Raw genomic sequence first — 23,089 nt, 5'->3', positions numbered from 1 at the left:
AACACACTAAAGTAGAGGGCCGGGGGACGATATTCACGATATGAAACATTAGTTTGGCGTAAAATTTATGCCTTTGCATCACATTTGTTAGGGAGTTCCGTAAGGTGGGTGGCGCTTTTATATTTGACATAGTAACTAACTCAATTATGGTAAGAGCGAATGAGGTGAATATAATCGTAGGTATTTTAGAAGTAGGTTTATAGGCTTTAATATTCTTATGGTATAGGAATAACTTATGAAAATCGAATACATCATTTTCCCATAGGAACAATGTAGATCTAAAACAAAAAGTCAGGTAGGCTAAGGTAGTGAGAGAAGTAGGGAATGCAAATCGGTTATTTTTTGTATGGAAATAACCGCGGTTTCGGTTAATAACCGATTATTTCCATACAAAAAATAACCGAAAATAACCGATTTGCATTCCCTAGAGAGAAGGTAAATTACTTACGTAAAACTACCTACTGTACTTCAAGGAATTATTGAGGAATTTTATGGGTCGTAATCGTAAAAAGGTACCTACAAAGTTTGCCGAAATCAGTAGGCTCAACACAGATAGGCACCGATCTTCCTCAATTATTGAAGTTGGGTAAAATGATTCACAGTAAAATTCTAGGAAATAGTGATAAGAAGATAATAAGAAACTAATGTAAGGTTAAGGGTAAGGGTAAAAAAGATAAAACAGTTACAAATGGGCCTATTAGACTAGATAAAAAATAGATACCACCACGGCATGTATAAGTACTTAGTAAGTAGGTCTACGTATTCAATGCAATGGCCTACCTTTGGTTTCGGAAAAAAACCGCCTTTCGGCAGCGCTGAAACTGTATTTTCGATAGTGTTCCACCGAAGTCATGAATTGGACCAAGTATAAATAAATAAAACCGGGCAAGTGCGAGTCGGACTCGCGCACAAAGGGTTCCGTACCATAAAGCAAAAAAAAAACGGGAAAAAATGCAAAAAGAAAACGGTCACCCATCCAAGTACTGACCACGCCCGACGTTGCTTAACTTTGGTCAAAAATCACGTTTGTTGTATGGGAGCCCCATTTAAATCTTTATTTTATTCTGTTTTTAGTATTTGTTGTTATAGCGGCAACAGAAATACATCATCTGTGAAAATTTCAACTGTCTAGCTATCACGGTTCGTGAGATACAGCCTGATGACAGACGGCCGGACGGACGGACGGACGGACGGACAGCGAAGTCTTAGTAATAGGGTCCCGTTTTACCCTTTGGGTACGGAACCCTAAAAAAAAAACACTAGTTTGCGAAAACCAACCGCACGCTAAACAGCTACGTAAAGTAGCACTTTTTTGAGCAACTGTATTAACCCTAAACTTGGCAGTGTGCATTCTTATGCACGTTACACTTTTTAAAAATCTACGCAAAAAGTAAACAGCTTCATATTATTCTTTGACGCATATTTTTCCACTTGATACTATACTTAATTGGTAAAAAAATATTTTATGTCACTGGCATATCGGATTTTGAGTGTAGCACCAGGGGTGCGAAGCTCCTGACTTCGGTCAAACTCGGCTCCGCTCGGCTCAGCATTGCTCCGAGCAATCATTAGGGTTGGCACCACTTGACTTCCTTTTGCGTGCACGACCACAGATAAGATAATCACTTGATTTTTGACAACCCTAGATAGCCGAAAGGGATAGTGCCATATATTAGAAAGGGACAGCATGATTCGACCCTGAACCGCTGTCAAACTTCGGTTTTGTAGGAAGTTTCCTTTCTGTACGGTAGTACTATTAATTATTCTGTGGTAGCACGCAAAATGTCAGGCCGCGAAGCTGCGTCTACGCATCGTATGGGAAAAGTGGTACTTTTTAGTGATTTCCTTTTAGATTTGGGTCTATTTATGATTGTTACATAAAAAGTGAATATATATTCTATACTATAACGTATTTTTATTAGTCATTGCATGGTTGTTATAGATAGCATGAACTCGTTTTATCGTATGTATCTACAAATGCACACCGCCAGCTACTCTACTAAAAACATGCTTTTTTAAATGTATCTTTAAAGATACATTGCCAGGTTAAGGTTCCAGAGTGTTCATTGTCTTTCTAAGAAATTATTGGGATTTTAGGACAAATTACGACATTCTATTGTTAAAAGTATTTAACTATATCCTTCAAGTGTCATAAATATTACAGATAAGGCTACAGCAACAAAATAGAGCTCGCTATCGGGTTCCTCTTATTCCTCAATTCGGAGTCAGATCAGAAATAAACAGCAGCAGTTGCCTCCATCTTTACCATCTTATCTAGAGAAGCTAGACTTGTCATCAGACAGCGATTATGAAACAACAGATAGCGACCTCATCCCAGCGACCACTGCTAGTCATGACCAGCATGCCACCACCACCATCGCCAAATCAGATAACATTGCTAGTACATTCAGAATGAGTCTCCAACTACAAGACAAACAGTAAGCCTCTCTAAACAAGCAAATTCGAATGCTCCGACATCATCCCATAATCCTATACCATCGCTATTTTCAGGTTTATCAATCTTACATCCTACTCTTCAGCATCAATGCTTGCAGTAGCTACTCGATAAAAAAAAAACTATAATTGTGACTAAAAAGAAGCCAGTCCAATCAAAACCTCTCACACTATATTGGAAATGTAGCGATTTACGGGAATGGCCAGTAGTCACAGATAATGTGTAAAAAAATAATCCAAATAAAATGTAGGTAGCTGTTGCAGGGGAAGGAGCACTGAAGCTGCAGAGTAGGATGACAGACCTGAAAATGGCGATGATATATGATTATAGGATGGTGTTGTGGCAGGTTCAGAGTTCAGACAGGTTTACTCAACGTCTCGTAATTGGAGACTCACCTCTCTGAAGATGTACTAGCAATGTTACCTGCTTTGGCGATGGTGATGATGGCATGCTGGACATGGATAGCAGTGGTCGCTGGGCTGGGGTCGCTATCTGTTGTTCCATGATCGCTGTCTGATAACAGATGTAGGTGCTCTAGAGACGATGGAGGCAACTACTAATCTATTTCTGACCTGACCCCGGGTTGAGGAACAAGAGCAATCAGATTGCGAGCTCTTTTTTGTTGTTGTAGCCTTATCTGTAATATCTGTGGCACTTGAATAATGTAGTTAAATACTTTTAATAAATAGAATATCGTAATTTGTCCTAAAATCCTAATAATTTCTTAGTAAGACAGTAAATATTCTGCAACCTCAACCTGGCAATGAATCTTTAAAGATACATAACTCACCTCACTGTGAACCTGGCAGTGTCTCTCCTAGGATACATACCTAATTTAATGTTAATTTGTGAATCCTTGGCAGTGTGCATTTAAAGATACGTTGTATAAATAAAAAACTAAAATACTAAGATTTTTTTTTTTTGTACCCTTAAGTCAACCCTTGGTATCCCTTTTTTCAAGAAAAAAACACAAAATTCTAGCAAAAAAAATCCTGCCAAGTTTAGGGTTAAAAAAGAAATTTTCGATGTACGAACATATGCCATTATGCCCTCAGGGCGGCAATCTTGAAACACCTACGCAACGTTGGCTGCTCTGAAATAGTCGTGCACGTAAACTTAAGCTTAGTCAGGTAGCACTTCAATAAGTACCCGAAAGCACAGAATAAGTAAGGACATGCACCATTCACTAACCCGGGGATAGCCGGATAAACGATGGAGTTACCATGGTTACCAGTTCAATTTGACACTTTAACCGATTAAACCCGGGTTAGTGGAATGGTGCAACTGGGCCTAATAGTACAGTCATCAGCAATAGTATCTTACACAACTAGGGCCGCAAAAATATGTGACACGTTCTTATTTGGAGCGCAATAAGAGCGCGTCATATATTTTTGCGGCCCTAGTTGTGTAAGATACTATTGCTGATGACTGTACTACCGTACAGAAAGGACATTTCCTACAAAACGGTGGTGCCAACCCTAATAATTGCACGCAATGCTGAACCAAACGGAGGCGAGTTTGCCCGAAGTCAGGAGTGTCTCCCCACTGCCGAAAGGATAAGAATTTATTGCCAAATTATGCAGGACTGGACTGGGTGGCTTCCACGTTCTAAATGAACAGCAGTAATCCTTAATGCTTATTTTATTAGGCGAGGTGCGGCTTAAATTTTAATTTGTTTACAAAGGCGCGGGCCTGGTTTATGTTGATAGCTAAGTTATTTAAATCCCTGAGAATCAAATAACTTTCTACTTTGATAAATATATGTCAACTATGGGTAGTTACAACTATTTCTACTAATGCCAATGACCAAGCCAACTCTGCCAACATGTTCTATTCTTCTTCTTCTCTGTCATATCGCTCTTGACAGAGCGGTCGTGGTCATGTTGAGGCGTCCGCATCGGTAGTAGAGGCGGACACAGCTCTTCGCACGATCTCCCGCCATCTCTCCCTGTTGGCAGACTGTCTGGCACAGTCAGATACGCGGTTTATGTTCTATTCAAGTTGGTAGAAAGTTAGCAGTGGCTTAGACGGACCCTATTTGGATTATTTTGGCTTATTTAATTCTCTATCTCGATATTTTGTGAAGGCCCTTTGCAGCTCTGGGGTGCCATTGGACAACAACAGCAACAACATCTCAATATTTCAGTGAGTTGCCAATTTCACAAAGTAGACTTATTATTGATTGAAAATATCAGCTTAAACTAATGACTGATTGAATCACAAAATACAAGCAATTGATGTGCCATCTCACATATAATTCCATACATTATAAATAAACACTGTATACACATACACATATGCTTCTTGCTGGAAATACAGCTGATTAATAGTTATTAAGAAGTTTCATTGTCTTATGTAATTTGATTGGAAAAATAAATGATATCAAATGACCTAAAAATAAATAGATGTGCATTTGACCTAATGGTGTTATTACACTAATTAACTTATCTGCTCTGCTTGTTGACAGCTACCCAATTAAGTATTTTAATTGGTTTAGACTAATTGGTAATTACAATGTTGCATTGTTTCCCAAAGTTATTACAAGCTATAGTTAGTTTTTTTAGCGTTAGAAAGAACTTGAAAGAAGGTAAGCGATCTTGACATGTATTTTAATTGAAAAACGCATTTTAATAATCAGTAACTATTACTTCAGAAGAATATAAATGATCATATTAGATTTATAATTGTTACATATTTGCCGTAACTTATTTTTAAAATGCGTTTTTCAATTAAAAGACACATCAAGATTGTTTACCTTATTTCTAATGCTAAAAACAAACTATAAGTTAGGCAAGAAAATGTGTAAATTAAATATTAGGGTGACCAATATCAAGTCAGTGGGATTTAAGGGTCATGTAAGTAGCACTTACAAAAAATTTTATAAACACACTTTATATTATAGCATTTTGAAATTGAAAGATAGGGCCAGTTGCACCGACATTTATTTTAACGGACTGATGTCAATCAGCAGTGTGGTATGAAACTTCTGATACAATAAAATTTAGCGAATGCTGTAACGGTTTGGTGAGCTAATTGTCGGTGGTCAAGCTGTTGCTGAATCTTTTTGCAGACTTGGTCTACTATTAATTGTTGGCTATTGCATATCATGCAAATCTTTTCCTTAGAACATATCCGAATGTTGGACACTAATAGCAAATACCTATCCTGGTATAAGCTGTTTAATTTTAATACACAAAATACATTGTTATTTTCTCTAAATAACCTGTTTTACTAATTAGCATAAAACCAAAAGTGGAGTCCTAGTGCAAGGTTAATGCAGTTTTTTTCATCGTGTGGCATGTTGATTTTTATAATTTTATAAAAATTATATTCTTAGTGTTATTTATGAAACATTTAATCAAGTTTTTAGGCCAATCATATGCATAGGAGTTAATTAGGGCAAGGCTGAATTTAATTATAAACTTAATATGCGCACTTGGTTGGATTAGAATGGCATTGATTTTTTTTTGGACATATTTAAAAAAAAATACAATAACAAAACACGCCAGCCAATCCGCGATGCGTAGTGATCGATAACAATGGCGACAACGAAAACAACACATTTTTCGTAAACAAAGGGACATGTTATAACTAAATATATTGTACCATTAGGAAATTACGTTGGAAATACCCAAATACGAGTATATTGAGCTATAAACAACGTAAACAAATACGTTTTATTATACATGTAAGTCACGTACAAACGTTGACGACACACCAAGAGTACTTGTACTCAGTATAAGAAGACAAAATGTATTATAGTTCTAGCACTATGTTCGTTAATGCTAGAAATAGATGTAGGAACTAGATATAGTTTGTTTTATCTTATATAAACACCACGTTGACGATAACTTACCGTTTTACGACCATGATAGAATCCGTCTGCTCGTTTATGGTCCCTATGATTCGAAATATATTCTATAAACGACACTAATTTTATTGGATACACCATGAATTTTGAAATCACAATCAACTTAATGTATTAAAACCACACATCGCTACAAAGCGATATAAGCACTGCTCGTCATTATTTCACCAACCTAGAACATTTGCACTTCACTCCCGTACATGAAATATTATGATTATACACGACGTTAAATGAACTTATCACTTCGATAGCAAAACAAATATTCAGTGACGACACCTTTTAACGAGAAGAATGCCACAGGTTTTAGGACCCGACAAATCTAAACACAGTCGTGAACTCGCAAACTACAAACTAAAAAAAAATGTTACTTGTACAGCGTAGCTAACTTCATTCTCAACTCCAACGAACTTCACGTTTATACTGCCTGTATGTTGGCTAAATTGAGTGTGTACCAACCAAACAACGACACCTTTCATTTTGGGCTTTGAGTTCCACTATTTTGGCCACAATTAATTCAAATTTATTATTATACAATGTAACAAAACTTATTTAATAATTTTTTTATCACAAAGTCGACAATTCTAACGTAAACTTTTTCATTTAAAGCAGTTTTTGCAATTTAGTATGACTTCAGTGAATCGTGTATTCGAACGCAGTGTTGCCACAGTGGAAACATCGTTTCCTCTAATTAGCAATTTATGATCAGAAGCAAATTCGATAAGTATATTACAAAGTAAGATATATTAATACTTAATACTATTTTTCTGTTCGAAGCCGGAAAGCGGCAACTTTGTTTATCGCAGAAGGCCGTATGTTGAGGTTTTCGAAAGTTTTTAACATCATTCTTAATACCACGTTCCCACTCATATGTTCACAAGTGACCCAAACTGCACAGAACCAAAGCCAATAAATACCAAATTAAATAAAGTAAAGGTTTACAGGCCAATATAGCAGAGACAGTAATATGTACAACGGTATAAAGAAGAATGGAAAAAAAATGCGTTTCTATTTAATTTTGTGACTGGCCAACAAACAAACGCAATGAAAATGCGTGTCTATTCCTCAAAACGATGTATTCTATTTCATTTCATGATGCAGGTAAAATAAATTATAAAAGTCATTCGATGGGTTTATAAAAGTGTGGCAACATTTATGTCAAACAAATGGAGGGAAGAATAAGGCGGCAAAATTTAAAGTGCTATTTCAACAAAATTATTGCCGTTTTAATTATTTATTTCATACAATATCAGCTGTTGTGTTATGCCTAATCATAGTGTAAATTTAATTGTAATACTTAATTCGAAACTGTTTACGTAACTCACTCAACAAAATACTGATATGTAATACTAATATGAACCCGGTCTACTGCAAACGCACAAACGAAAATGTACCTAAACATTTTAATCATTTTCATCAAGTGTTTCGATATTTTTTACTCGAAACAGTAAGTAAACATTAAAGTTACAACAACAGTTCCGTCCGCCATTCCTACGTAAAGGAAAATTGTAAACTTAACACAATACAAACTAAACTTACCTGCTCAAGTTCATTGACACGAACTGCGATGTTCGAAACGCATATTTTCCGTATTTCTCCAAAAGTTTCTTCAGTATTATTAGCTGATTTTCCGTTAATTTCCTTCGACGCACCTGTCCGTTACACATAAAACCCATAGCAAAATATAATAGAATTTTATTTAAATAATCTGATCAATATATTACGTTCTTTGTTTACAAAATATCACTATAACTGACTAGATATTTTTACCGAAACTGGTGACCAGTTTATTCAGTCGAGTTGGCAAGTTTAATACTGTTGTGTTTTGCTTGTCTGACGATCGACATCACAAGATTCATAAGTGGGTGCAATGGTAGGGCGTTCTTGTACCGACAAGTCGGTTCTCAGATAGTGCGGGCCGAATTAGAGTTCTGTGAATCACTTTCCAATTTGAAACATGTTTGAAACTATAAAAAAAAAACAGTGCACAAAGATTGTCTATATCTTATCTGAAATAATAATGAGGTTTTTATTGACTTTTTTTTATTGTAAGACCTTTAATAGGTACTTTGAGTTAAAGAGTTTAAACTACAGACTGCAAGAACAGAAAATACAAGTCGCATTCATAAAAAAATATTATTATTAATAATGGTAGGAAGTGAAATCATGTTGCAATATTTTATTTAATGTATATCTAACTATGATTATGATTCTTTTCTTCATTAAGTACATACATTTCTTGGATTTTTAGTCAGATTTCTTACCTAACTAGATACCTAGGTACATAAGTTTATAGATCTTATTAAACCATGTAATTAACAAAAATTGTGTAATTAAGTAGGTAGACAGTCAGCTGCAATAATATGTTGCCCAATAAAGGCGGCATAAATATCTGATACGATCTTATTTGTAGACCTATAAGTTTGCCTATAAGAGCGTGTCACATATAATTTGCGGCCTTCGAAGAGTAACATATTAATGCTATTATTGCAGTAATATACCTATTATTGTACTCAAGTTTCAATATACCTAAAATAAGCGAATTGTGCCAACCAAACAAACCGAACCAAGTTTGTATAATCCTAAACTTTAATATTAGCAAGAAACATCATAATGTGACATGTGACATCATCATGGGTTTTGCAAATATCCAAAACATTTTCCTCCTTCCGAATTCCTCAGACATGTTCTGACCAGTGAAACGCCACCCTAAAATTAAAAACCAATGACAGTTTACGAAATTAGACTCTACTATCTATGATATAAAGTTTATTTTTGAATTATTTATCAAACTAAACTGTTAGATCATTTGGACATTTTTTATGTCAAATACTTGTCAACACTCGGCATGATAGAGCAATAAATAAAACATTCTAAGCATCAAGTTAGTACCATGGACATATATATTACTTCGTAAGGACGCGGCTAACGAGCACTAAAAAGGGGGCCGCTACATGGGTGTGATATTTGCATTTATCACACCCCGGCGCTCAGTCGTGTGGCGAATTGCGCAGTAGAAAGTTGTCACGCAGCATAACACAAAAATGCCTTATTGCGTTGTAAAAGGGTGCAAAAACCATTATAGGAAGTATAAGAAAAAAAATGGGATCTCATATCATCGGTAAGTAATTTCCAATTAGGTTTATTTATTGCTTAAAACCAATTTTAAACGATAATTTTATTTCATTCTCACGAGCAACTAATGTTCGCTCGTACGTCATAGCGCTAATGCATTAACCTTGTAAGGACGTCATTTCTCTTTGGAAGTTATTATGAAGTAGAAATGCATACTGCGTGATTTGTATAGGTAAATTTACTTAAATATGATTAGTTGATTACCTACCGGATATAATTACCGAAATTAAAGTACCTATTGTCTGTCTTACAGAGTTTGTTCCCGTTTCTTTTACATAATTATTAAAAACATTCGAAATAACAAGATCAAGTATTTGTTATTGTTTTATTCGTTGACTTAGGTACCTAGTATATTAATTCTTGTCAGGTTAAAGTTTTTAATTAACTGTAGGTAAAACTCAAAAAAAATTAACAGGTGAGCGCTAGAAACAAAGCGCGCATTTTCAAACACCGATTAATTCACATCGCTGTATTTAATACTTTCCATTACCTACTTATATTTTTGCATCATATTTGTGGACAGGTGGCACGCTCTCGTTTCGGAGGCCAAGATTCTCTTTGGATCACTGAGCCAAAATAGTTAGTTTGTATTGCTGTTTCCTTCTTTTTTACTCTACCTGTTTTGCAAGCAAGAAACTAACAGAAATAGTTGTTCGCCGCATTTTACTCGCGAAAGCTCGGGAGGTACTTATCGAACTGTACTGCTGTAGCTAGTAGCTCGGCCAACTTGTCGACCTTGACAGAGCCGGCTTACACAGGGCGGCACACCGCACTGCGCGAATGTTTAAAATATTGCATTGCCACCTGAGACGATAATGACATCACGAAATAACGTAGAAGAACGGAAACTTATAAGGATAAGTTCGCCCATTTTAATACAATAAATATGTTAACTAAAGCATTTATTACGAGAATCATAAGTAATACATAGGCAAAGGGTTAGGTTAAGACATATGTAGGTAGGGTAGAAAAGGGGTTTCAGTCGATGTGTGGAAGGGCGGCACCGTCGTCGAACCCAAGCCACCAGGCGGGGGACTTAAACCGGTGGCGTGTGCCTCGGATGCACATGGTGGTGGCACGTATAACGGCGTTACTGATCCTGCATCTCAGCCAGCCCAGTACAGTACTTAGAGATCGGTTCCAACGTTGAGATATGGTTTCTGCCATATGTTTTATAACGGAGGACATTTGGGGTGCATAGACGCTGTCAACAGATGTTACAAGTGGTGTGAAAGTTGCATGTCGCATTTCACAGGCCGTGGAATATTTTCTCTGTTTTTCGTCTTCAGCTGATTTTAGTACAGATGTCACGGGTCTTGAGAGGTAAGAAGGAGCGTCAGTGTCGACGACACGGATATCAAACAACGCCAACAAATACAACAAATAATTTTGATTAACCATAAACTTAATCGACGCTCTTCTGATATAAACCGCGAATAAACTTAACAAGCCTTGTACGCCCGTACAAAGTTATCGCGAGAGTCGAGCTCACGTAGTTGTACGCAGTGTGTAACAGATGGCGCTTTTTTGCTGACATGAAGATCGCAACGGGCAATTCATATGCATGCGCTCATCCATAGTTTATATCTATGGTTAGTACTAGTTTTTATGGCAAGATCACATCACCTAACCTAAGTCTAGCGCGCAAGTTCAGACTTGTCCAATAGTAAGTAAGTGACGCACCAAAGTAAACAAATGCATCGCGCAGTTAAGAATGGCATTTGCATTATGTAACAAAGGTTCTCACGTATAAATAAGACGTATTAATGTTTTGGTGTACAAGCAAGATTGAACCTTAAATGTAGGGAATTAAAGTGCAAATAAGTTAATTTTCAGGGAATCACATGAGATAAGATAAAAATGCTCGATTGCTTGAAATTGAGTAATAATATTTGATCTTCTAAATTAGACCTACCGCATATAGGTATTGAGTTTATTTTTGAATGGGTTTGAGTGTAAATTATTGAAAAACTCAATATGGTTGAGAATATACCTGTTAAAGTAATTTTAAAGATAGTTGTTTGTTTATATCAGCCATTAACCTAAACAAATATCACTTGATTTATTAAAATTAAATTAGTTCAGACATTAAATGGAAATATGTATTAAAAAAAGGCAGATTCAATAGGTAGGTATATATTTATTGCTATTATAAATACACATTTGACAGGTTTTATTAATTTTAAGCTTTACCAAGCTTTACTATCGTATCAAATCATTTTAAAAGTTGTTTTAAGATACTTACCTATTATGTAAAAATGGAACACAGGCATAAAACATTCGCAAAAAACCAATTAAGTTAAATTAAATTTACAGGTACACTAAGTTTAAAAACATCGTTTAATTTTAAAAGTAATATTTACATCGTTTTTCTTTTTTATACGAGCGTTTCTTTTATTTTTTGCCATTTTTATATATTCTGAACTTTTATGCCATTTTTATGTTATTCCTACTCAGAATCACGAGCTTTTTTGATACTAATGGGATAAATAATGTCCCAGAGTGTTTTTTTCCTATGTATTACCATTTCCCCCTATACTTTGTATGGCGGTAACAAAAAGAGAAGTTTGAAAAATGTATGGAAATTTTAGGACATTTTCTTTCTCCTATAGTGACGAAAAAGGTCGAAATATATACAGGTTGTTCCAAGACTATGGGACTAATGGGACATCAAGGGAAAGTACCTTAAATATCGTAGATAGGATATTTTGCTGAAAGAAGACATACTTAATTAAGGTACTTTCCCTTGATGTCCCATAGTCTTGGGACGCCCTGTATAAATGGCAAAAAATAAAAGAAACGCTCATATGTACTTATCATGTATTACATCACTTTATGAAGATCTTTTCAAAAATACTGACATTTGGACAAATCAAATTACTTTTATTAAAATAGTTTTATTAGAAACACCGCTATATTAATTAAATAATGGAAAAAGGTATATCAAGAACTCAAAATCATCAAGTGATTTGGATAGTAAGCGGAAAGCTTCAGAGAGATAACGTCTCAACAAATTTGGATGACCTCTACAAAACTGGGGAGGTCTAAAGGTTACCAGACCAAACTATCAATACGTACCGACGATAAAGATACTCGTAGAATAGGTACGCATATGAAAAGCTAAAATGGACTTAAAATTGATAAAAAAATCACTCCTTATTTAAAAGGCAATAACAAACTACAAAGAAATACTGCATTAAATTTTTTTTTACATCTAGCGCAATTAAAAAAAAAAACAAATAAACACACAGTTTAGCTAAAACACAAGTAAAAATATATACCTACATCTCTCAGTGCGATATTATACCCAGGGCAGTCTAACCCCCTTATTCATAATCGTTTACTAAAGTTAACAAGCCGATAATAATCGTTTGTCCCTTTCCGACGTATTGGTATGATCGAAAGGGACAAACGATTATTATCGGCTTGTCAACTTTAGTAAACGTTTATGAATAAGGGGGTTAAACTATACTGGGGCCTTTGGACACAGGAATTTGGGGCCCTTTTGGAAAGTAAAGAAAGCGAATTCAAGTAACATTTTTTTACTATGATCTTCTATTTATTATTGGTAATCAAGTATATACTGTTATTATCTGTCCTTCGGGGCCCCCTGAGGATGGGGGACCTGGGCACGGGGCCCGTGTGCCCTTATGGTAAAGACGGTACTGATTATAGTTACCTATCAACAGGATCCCACCGCAGGTAGCAAGGTGCATCCAGAAATCAATTTACTTTATGGCAGAGTCATCATCATCATTATCCTGGGGTCAATCCCGGCTGTGCCCCGCGCGGGGCGCGAGGACCCGGGGTCCGCCTATGGCAGAGTGAGACGGAAAAATATCACATATGATCACGATAGGGATAGAGTACAATCAAAATCACTAAGGGGGTGGGATGGGAAGCACAAAAGGTAAAATATGAAGATTTCTGGGTGAACTACAGACAACTTTCACAGACAACTCTCAATTCGTCGTTTTATTGTTTTATTTCTAAAACTTTCTAAGTTTTAACATAGTTTACATTTTACAAACTAAATGTAATAAATTAATAAATTCAGTCCTTCATACATAATCTATCTACAACTAAAATAAAGCTAATATCAGGAGACCTTATTTCACTCCACCATCTCATCCCTACCTAATTATTATTAAAAGTTTACCTGATATAAGCTTCCAATATGATCAATTCCTAAAAAGTGACGTTCCTAGGGTAATTATGGTCTAGTCGGGGGGGTGTCGTGGTGACGTGCTTGCGACCCCGTTGCACCCCCCTTACGGCATAGACGGAAACGCCGCAGGGGTTTTAGTGGGTATTCTTCTCCCCTCCCTCTGACTAGCAGAGGGAGTTACGGGAGGAGCGAGTCCCACATATCACCCCCCAATGGGCGTCCCCAGCCCGGGGGTGAATGCATAATCGCATTTCCCCTGCGACAAAAAAAAAAGGGGTAATTATGGTCTAGTCTAGTACATTGCGAACCTACTAATAATGTATACCTTTTCCATATACAAAGGAATATTAAAGAGGCGTAAAGAAGTGCAAATTACTTGTTGCGGTAGTGGGCATCCGTTTAAGGTAGTATTTTTTATATTTCTTTTTCTTCTACTGATTTTTGGTCTTTCTTTGTATGGAGGCTGACTTGGACGACTTGCCCTATAGAAAAAAAAATATTCACGTGAAAAAAAAATTCTTATACTTTTTTTAATTAGAACACGATACCAAATATGCCCTTAAATGGATCCCCACTATTTTCGTTATATCCTGTGGTTATTTAGTATTCCTCGTAGTCATAATAGTCGTCGTCCTGTCCATTTTGGAGTAGGGCGCCTAAAGACAGTTCTTCTGCTGCGGCGGTGGGCTCCGCTTCTACATCTTCGTCATAATCGTCGCCTGCATCTAAAACAAAAACAAATTATGTACTTACCGGGTGAACCAACTTTTTCTTGTCACTAGTTGCTATGGTTACGGTTTCCTGGGTCACTCTGAAAATACTAGTTTTTTCGTATTTAAATGAATCAAACTTGAATTTGTTGGTAGTTATAAGGCCTTTCCATTATGGGACATCTACTAAGCCCGTTTGTACATGGTACAGTAGTTCTTCTAACAAACTATGCTACTATTGTCTCCTGGCTGATGGGACTGTATAACAACAAGAAATAGTTGATCGACCCAATCTCCAATCTCCATATACATAAAACTAGAAAACTCTATTAAATTGTGTATGCATGGGGGTCAAATCGGTAGGTTTTTAGGTTCTCTATCAAGTTCGGGCTGGCGTGACGGGAGGACCTTTCTTTTCGCGTTTTATTGTACTGCGGGGTTTGTGACTTTTTTTTTAAATCGTATATTACCTGTAGCAGCCGGTGTGGCCGACGCGGGCGTGGCCGGGGCGGGGGTGGCGGGGGAGGGGGCGGGGCTGGCGATGTTGAGCGTAGCGGGGGGAGCCTTCTTCTTGCGCTTCTTGGGTACGGGCGAGGCTGGTACTACTGCAGCGGGTGTGGGGGGTTTTGATCTGAAAGATAAATGTAGTGACGTTATTAAACAAACCATAACTTATGTTGTCTGGTATTCGGTAACTTAAAACCTGGTAAACTATATTGATACTTCATAGGATACTGCCGTGTCTCTAGGAGGACGTACAAGGCACACATCCGTGTACAAACACGGATTCCGTTCATTTGAGTATGCTAAAATATGAAAAACATCTTTTAAGCGAATTATCTTACTCAGGAATTCTTCTTTAACTGAGAACATTGCCCAGGACGGTCCAGTATCTTCAATACATATATTGTAGTTTATTCATATTGAACCTCTTGAAGCCTGCTTTTACGTATGCACACCAGAAATTATGAGAAAATCTAAAAAAAAACTTACTCAGGAACAGGGGTAGCAGCCTCTCTAACAGGCGACATCGGAGCCCCCGGATGATCTAGCGTCTTCAATATATTGTAGTTGATCTTCATACTGATTCTCTTCTCGGCCAACATCTTCTCAATGGCCTCGCCGGCCGTGGCGGCGTTGCAAGGAGTCTTCTTCTTGTATGAGCCGCGGACTTTCTTCTTTTTGTCTTTGCCTTCCTCCTTTTCTCTGGCTCGCATTTCTTCTTTGACTGTGGTTAGGTAATATTTTGTTTTATTGACTTTCCCAGCTTGCCCGTAGATTTCCCTGTTCCCTCTGAGGGTGGATTCCCAAAAATAGTACATAGCTCATGACCATCCCCCTTGTAACTTTATTCTATGCTAAAGTTTCACTAAAATCGATTCAGAGTTTAGTAGCCAAAAATAAACAGTCGAATAGACACTGCGATTGGCAAAAAGGCAATTAAAATAACTTTTCTGTTATTCCACATTTCACACCTGCGTCTAAACTTTCATCACTGATAGCTGCAACCAGGTCTGCACTAACAGATATATCAGCTAGCAGATATATCAGAGTGACCAAGGTGCTCAAAAATACCTGAACGCGTATTAATGCGGATTTATTTGTTTCAATTCGGCCGCTATATAATAGTGACTGCACCTGTCTAACCAAGATATGTAGTATACGAAGCCTCAAGTTACTGGTCTTTACTGTAAATGCTCAGACAAAGAGAGATATAAATCAAAATTTATTCTAATTGTTTTCACATTGTAATGCAATGCCTTACATGGCGACCGCGACTACACTTACTTTTCTGATCTCTCAAGTACCCCGCATTGATCTTATTCCACAGCTGCGTCTTATGCCTCGCCTCCTCCTCGCTCATAATAAGCGAGCTAACATAATCTTCGTCACTGGGGGCTAGTATAAGTTCATCAGCGACCAGGTCCGCGCCGAACTGGGGCTTCGGTTCCGGTTTTAGGAACTTGTCTTTCTCTTCGGGCTGGTCAGGCCTATTACCTAGACCTATTACTGCCAAGTCTGGACCTGGAATGAGAAATTCATCATCATCATCATCATCTCAGCCATAAGACGTCCACTGCTGAACATAGGCCTCCCCCTTTTTTGGGGAGTGAATGCCATAAGTCGAGTACACCGAATTTGAGGGACGCTGCTGCCCGTCCACCGGTGGTCTTGGACGTGGTTTAAGGACATACCCGGGTCCTGATGAGAAATTAAAGTATCATAATTTAACGAAGCATATAAGATTGTTTTCGAAATAACCCTTCAGGTACAGTCAGCATCAGAAGTTGCTAAGCGGGCCAGGTGTTCAAAATGGTCTTGATGTGACTTTATTGTTAAGAGAATAAGAGCGTGTCAATTTAATTTTGAACACCTCACCCGCTTAGCAACTTCTGCTGCTGACCGTATGAACCACCGGTTCAACGGTAGGAGAAGTGGCACGGCCTTTTTGCCAAATGGGTCGATCAACTATTTCTTGTTGTTATTCTGTCCCATCAGCCAGGAGACAATAGTAGCATAGTTTCTTAGAAGAGCTACTGTATCATGTTCTACAAACATGGTTAGTAGATGTCCCATTATGGAAAGGCCTTATAACTACCAAACAATTCAAGTTTGGTTCATTTAAATACGAAATAACTAGTAATTTAAGAGTGACCCAGGAGACCGTTACCAGGGCAACTCGTGACAAGAAAAAGTTGATTCACCCAAATATACCGTTAAGTAGCAGAAGCCGGACCTGACTTTCTATTTTTTTTTACTTTTATACTATTTTTACGCAGATCTTTTTATTGTAAATTCAATGGGTATATATTTCTTGGTAAAAATATTATTCTAATGTGCGAAGTCGGACACCGACGGAGAAGTTAGGGTCCCTTACGCCTCCGTGTCCACATACTTTTGCCAATCTTGATTTTCAATGAATTGCTAACGGGGATCGGTTATAATCACCTAGTCCTTTTTCCAGCTTGAGTTTCTCCTGCTTCTGCGACGCCTCTGTTTTCGGTTGCACCTCGCTGGCGATTTCACCGAGGAGATTTAACGTGTCTTCCGCGGCGAACCGGGACGCTTCGGCGTCTTCTGACGTGCCATCATCTGAGAAAAGGTACATACATAATTTTGAATAATTTTACGGTTTAGACTCACTTGTTTTTAGTCACTCGCGCGACATGTTTCGGAGAGCCTAGGTCTCCTTTCTCAAGCACTAACCGTGCGAGCAGCGTTCACGACGGCCGTGTATCGCGTACTGCGGCTCGCCGCGTCGCACACACGTATTCAAAACACGGTCACGGTGCACGGTCGTATTTAAAAACAAGTGAGTCTAAACCGTAAAATTATTCAATGTTAGTATGTCTCACAACAGTTTAAATTCGATTAATACATAATTTGATTCAGTTGTCGTATAGTAGACTGTACAAACAGCAACAATCTTAACTGTCCATCGGTGGACCTTATGATTTTTTTAATAAGGTTTACCGAAGGACAGTTAACAGTGTGGGCGATGGTACAACAAGAACATAAAACAATCCATTTTATCAGAGGCAATTTTTTTACCTTAAATAAACGGTCTTTCCCTACAGTGACCATAAAGGACTTCCCTTTCTCAATACTTAATATCAATACTGCAAAAAATAACTAGCTCTCTTGTTTTGTAAAAAATTATGATATTGGAAATTTTATGAATCAATTAGTTACCGCTTAATAATGACAGGGGAGTTGAGGGTGTCGCTGCCGAAGCTGCTGCCTTCTTTCTTCTCGAGTTGTCCTTTTCTAGCTGTGCGTCTATCTCTTTCTGCAGGTCAGTCATTTCCTTCTCGCCGTCCTCTTCTTCCATTAACTGAAGACCACAATTCACACAGATAACTTATAGATTTAAAAAAAAATCTCTGTGGGTTAGAAAATTAGATACGATTTTCCGGGACGATCAATAACCACGAACTTGACCAGAAACGGGCGATTTTTTTTCGAATATGGCAAAGCTAAAAAGAAGCATTACTAATATAGAACTACCTATACATTCAAAAGAACCCCCGGTTAAGTTAACCAAAAGTACTTAACATATGACCCACAAAATGCCAAATATTAACGCCAAGATAAGTCCCACAAGGTTTCTCTTAACGCGAGGACTCAAATACGCAAATTCCACTCACGAATAGCGTTTGCCCCAGACAGCGTATAGGGATGCTTATTTTTATTGGAAAGGAACGGTAAGCCTATAATATTGAGTATTACTGCAATGTTCTGCCGCCAGAGTGCAGCACTAATTTGTTTAGTAAACCAAAGAGTAAATTATTAGGCCAAGCAATAAGAAGGTATAGAGGACGGCGCTTAGTTGCACCAGAGTGCAGTGCTACGAGCTACTCCGATCTGCTACGCCGGTTGCTACGCGGATTCGCAGCGCCCCACTACATCGTGTTGCAGTACCTACTTATAGTGTCTGAGTATGGATTCCATTTTAAATAACAGTATGCTGTGCGGTGGCTGCCAACTGGAGCTGTTGGTAGGAGAAGAGTATTTGGAGTGCATGGTGACGTCATGCGGCAAGGTATACCACTATGGCTGCAATAATAAAACTCTCACAGCGGTTGAAAAAGCTACTTGGGTTTGTCCCGCATGCGTCTGTGCAGCCAAAAAGGGCGGGCCCAACTGCGATACTCCGGTGGGTACTCCGGTGTGTATAAAAAACGTGGCGTTACGAAAGCCATCTTTAGTGGTTCGTAGCCCTCCGCCTACTCCGTCGACCTCGACGACCGCGCCAACCCCGCTGACCTCGTCGACTGTGCCGACCCTGACGACTACGACCACTACGCCGACCCTGTTGACTACGACGACTGCGCCGATCCTGTCGTCTCCGACGACTACGCGGTCTGTACCGACTCTGCCGACTCCGATATGCCGGCCGACCTGGCGGACCCCGCCGACTCATTGTTCTCCGGAGAAGAGCGTCTCTATGGCGATGTCTACTGGCCTAGAAGTCCAGTTATTGCGGGAGGAAATCACACATTTGACGGAGCGGCTGGCTGATGCACTTTCCACTATCAATCAATACCATGCTGCACTTACCGTTTGCACAGACAAGGTGGAAGTGGTCACTTATAAGTTGCAGGAGGTGGAGCATTTAATCCGGTCTCGAAATGTGGTTGAGGTCGCGGTCGCAACGCCGCTGCCTGCCCTTTATAATGAGGTTGTAAAGTCTGGTTCGATTACGGGTACGACTGGTCTGATAAACGCTCAAGTGGTCAGCGATAACATAGAAAATGGGTACCACAGTGTCAATAGGAATCATTCTAGTGGTAAACATTCTAAGGACTCGCATTTAGGATCAATACCCCCCCGTAACACAGTCACTGAGATGCAACCTGAGAGAGGCTCCCTCCCAGACCAGCTGGCCGGCGATGGACCTGAGACGGTAAAGGAACACAATCAATTCAGCCAGAGCTTTTCGGACGACACTCGGGGGAAGAGACGTCTAACATACATACGTTGCACCGGAGGCCCCAATATTACTCCCCTCAGAGCGATTGAACTTCGTAGGCAAATCCACTTATGGAATATGGCGTCTGGGCTTGACGATGTCAGAGAGTACTTGAAAACCTTATGCCCAAATGCAAATTGTACTGTGGAAGAGCTTAAGTCTAAGGGAGACTATAAGTCTTTTAAAATAAGTGTCCCCGCCTCCCTGTATGACAAGTGTCTTTCTGCTGATGTCTGGCCCGAGAATGCTAGAATCAAACCTTGGTTATTTCGGAGACCAGATTCTAAAAAACGGCAAACACAGGCCAATTAATTCCACTTGCCCATCCTTAAGCTTAGCATACCAGAATGTAAGGGGACTTAACACCAAGCTGAAGAGTTTTAGAAATAATACTCTAGGGCTAGACAGTGATATCGTTGTTGTCACAGAAACATGGCTATCTAACTCTGTTGAGGATTCTGAATTGGTTGGACATGACTGGAGCGTGCTGCGACGAGACCGTGCTTCGGAGGGACGTGGAGGAGGCGTGCTCCTGGCGGCACGGCCAGGTGTGGCCATGCGGCGCAGGCGAGAGCTTGAAACAGCTGACTGTGAAGACTTGTGGGCTTCATTCCGACTAGATCAAAACAGTTGCCATGTATGCGTCGTATATATACCACCCAATGCTGCTGATGAGGTCTATATGCGTTTTTTCCATAAAGTAGAATCAGTGATTGACTCGTTAAACGGTTTGGTGTTAATTATAGGAGATTTAAATTTGAACCCAAAATATTCATCTGTTAATGTCTTAAGTTACTTTTGTTACTTTACTACAGTGTGTAATTTGACAGAGACGAATGATGTGGTGAATGCGTTTGGAGGAATGTTAGACGTAGTGCTGGTGCGGGGCCATTCTTCTGGAGTAAGGGTTAATGAAATGGATGAAGGGGGTTTAGTCGCTAGCCGAGACGTGTATCATCCTCCGCTCGAAATTTCTGTACCTCTTAATGAACATGAGTCTGGTCCTCGGTTCATGGACCCTAGTAACGTTGACTCCAGCCGTGACTGGAACTTTGCGAAGGGAAATTATGTACTCTTATACCAATTGTTTGCTGAGGTATCCTGGTGTGATGTCCTTGGCTCTCATGATGTCAACTCTGCCGTGCAACTCTTCTATGAATTGGTATATGAGATATTCGATAAATGTATACCGAGAAAGACTAGGTTTCATGGACCTTGCAAACGTTATCCAGTTTGGTTTACGTCTGATATTATCCGAGACATTAAGCGGAAAACTAATCTTCACCGAGACTGGAAGCGCGACGGTGACATAGTTGTATATTCCACATTTTCTAGGCTCAGAGCAGACATCAAGGCTCGTATCGCAGCAGCTTACGAGAGTTATATTAGCAATATACAAGCTAAACTTAAGGCCAACCCTCGCTCTTTCTGGCAACATATCGGTAGTCTGAAAGCTAAGGGTGGTTTCGAGGCCCAAGTCACCCACGAGGGGAATGAATGCCAGGGGAGGGATGCGGCTCAGGCTTTTGCGGACTTCTTCTCATCTGTCTTCTTGCCAAATGAACCTCATTTGAACTATCGGAATGTTATTCATGAGGATCGCAGTCACAATTCTCATTATGTCCATATTACCCGGATTACTCCGCTGGATCTCGAAGTTTCATTGAAGCATCTAAAGCCTCGGTGCTCCCCAGGGCCTGACAATCTCCCGGCATATATATTAAAAGGTTGCAAGGAATGGCTCATTGCCCCTCTAGTGCACATATTTAACTTAGCCTTAGGTACCGGGGAGTATCCAAGCCAATGGAAAGTCACGCGAGTAAGGCCGATTCCGAAAGTAAATAATTCAACTCGTGTTGAGGATCATCGACCTATAGCAATCCTGTCATCGATAGCCAAGCTTTTTGAGTCTATCATAATTAGACTAGTAGCCCCGCAAATTAAGCCCTTTCTTTGTGACTCTCAACACGGTTTTAGGGCAAGGCGATCAGTCGAAACAAATTTGTTAACCTTGGCTGATACTATTTCAGATCATTTAGACAAAGGCATACAGGTAGACGTGCTTTATTTCGACTTTAAAAAAGCCTTCGACCGAGTGGATAACGACGTGTTATTGAACAAGCTGTGCAAAATTGGATTTTCCCCCCAGCTGCTTCGTTTTTTCGCTAGCTACTTGCGCGACAGGCTACAGTACGTGCAGCACGGATGCTTTGTATCCAAGAGCTTTCAGACTATGTCCGGGGTCAGCCAGGGTTCCATTCTGGGGCCATTGCTTTTTGGAATCATGGTCGATGACTTACCATCTGTTCTTGGCTCTGCTAGAAGCTTGCTGTATGCCGATGACCTCAAAATTGTTTACGGTATCCAAGACATATCAGACTGTTTATCTCTCCAGGAAGATGTAAACAGAGTTCATCTGTGGAGTATCGAAAATAAATTGACTTTTAATTCAACAAAGTGTGCGGTCATGACGTTTAGTAGAGCTCGCAATCCACTTCTATACGACTATATCCTGGACTCAGAGACTATATCCCGTGTCAATTCTATTCGAGATCTAGGCGTTCTTCTCGATCCCCACCTAAACTTTCATGACCACATGTTGTCATTGGCGCGTGACTGCTACAAGAGGTTAGGGTTTGTAATCAGGAATTCTAGGGATTTTCATGACCCAGGTACCGTGAAGCTCCTGTACAGTGCCCTAGTAAGAAGCAAACTCGAGTCCGCCTCCATTGTTTGGAACCCCTATGAGGCATCTTATGTCTTACTTCTGGAGAGAGTGCAAAAGGTATTCCTACGGTTCCTCTATAAAAAAATGTATGGGTACTATCCGTTCTTATACCCAACCAAATTTTTGTTAGGAATACTGGGTCTCAACTCTCTGGAGGTAAGACGTAACTATGCACTTCTCACTACTGCTTGCAGTATCCTGCGCGGGGAGTCGGACTGTATTGAGCTGGTGGGGCAGCTGGTACGTCTGTACGTTCCTTCACGGACCAGAATCGAGTTCAGACCTCGTGACCGTTGTCTCCTGGCAGTCCCGGCTTCCCGAACTGTATCACGTAGGAACTCCCCTCTGGTTCGTTCTTTGCTCCTTTTGAATGCGCTCCTCGCATCGGCCTCTCAGTGTGATTTGTTTGCAAGCAGACTGGTGGTTGTGCGTGTTGAATGTTTGAGGTTCTGTGAGAAGATGGATGCACGTCCTTCTACTGTTTAAAATGTGTTAATTTATGTTTTTGTAACTTGTGATGAATTGTATACATATTGTATTCTTCTTCTTTAATCT

General features: G+C 39.3%; 2 protein-coding genes across 2 annotated transcripts in view; both read right to left on the bottom strand.

Moving 5' to 3' along the window:
• LOC134673424 (protein pellino) overlaps nucleotides 1-6,725 on the bottom strand; it is a 117,880-nt gene extending 111,155 nt beyond the window's left edge. Inside the window, exon 1 of the mRNA XM_063531410.1 lies at nucleotides 6,312-6,725. Within this exon, the coding sequence (XP_063387480.1) occupies nucleotides 6,312-6,325 (14 nt within the window). The 5' untranslated portion in view covers nucleotides 6,326-6,725. The remainder of the gene's footprint in view (nucleotides 1-6,311) is intronic.
• A 6,161-nt stretch (nucleotides 6,726-12,886) lies between these two features.
• LOC134673398 (transcription factor IIIB 90 kDa subunit) overlaps nucleotides 12,887-23,089 on the bottom strand; it is a 49,106-nt gene continuing 38,903 nt past the window's right edge. Inside the window, exons 7-12 of the mRNA XM_063531376.1 lie at nucleotides 18,027-18,168; nucleotides 17,283-17,426; nucleotides 16,122-16,358; nucleotides 15,327-15,561; nucleotides 14,804-14,964; nucleotides 12,887-14,348 (exon numbers count right to left, since the gene is read on the bottom strand). Of these exons, the coding sequence (XP_063387446.1) occupies nucleotides 14,224-14,348; nucleotides 14,804-14,964; nucleotides 15,327-15,561; nucleotides 16,122-16,358; nucleotides 17,283-17,426; nucleotides 18,027-18,168 (1,044 nt within the window). The 3' untranslated portion in view covers nucleotides 12,887-14,223. The remainder of the gene's footprint in view (nucleotides 14,349-14,803; nucleotides 14,965-15,326; nucleotides 15,562-16,121; nucleotides 16,359-17,282; nucleotides 17,427-18,026; nucleotides 18,169-23,089) is intronic.

The sequence above is a fragment of the Cydia fagiglandana genome, chromosome 18 (assembly GCF_963556715.1).
Source record: "Cydia fagiglandana chromosome 18, ilCydFagi1.1, whole genome shotgun sequence".
Classification (NCBI taxonomy): Eukaryota; Metazoa; Arthropoda; class Insecta; order Lepidoptera; family Tortricidae; genus Cydia; species Cydia fagiglandana.
This window is presented reverse-complemented; position numbering and strand designations above follow the sequence as displayed.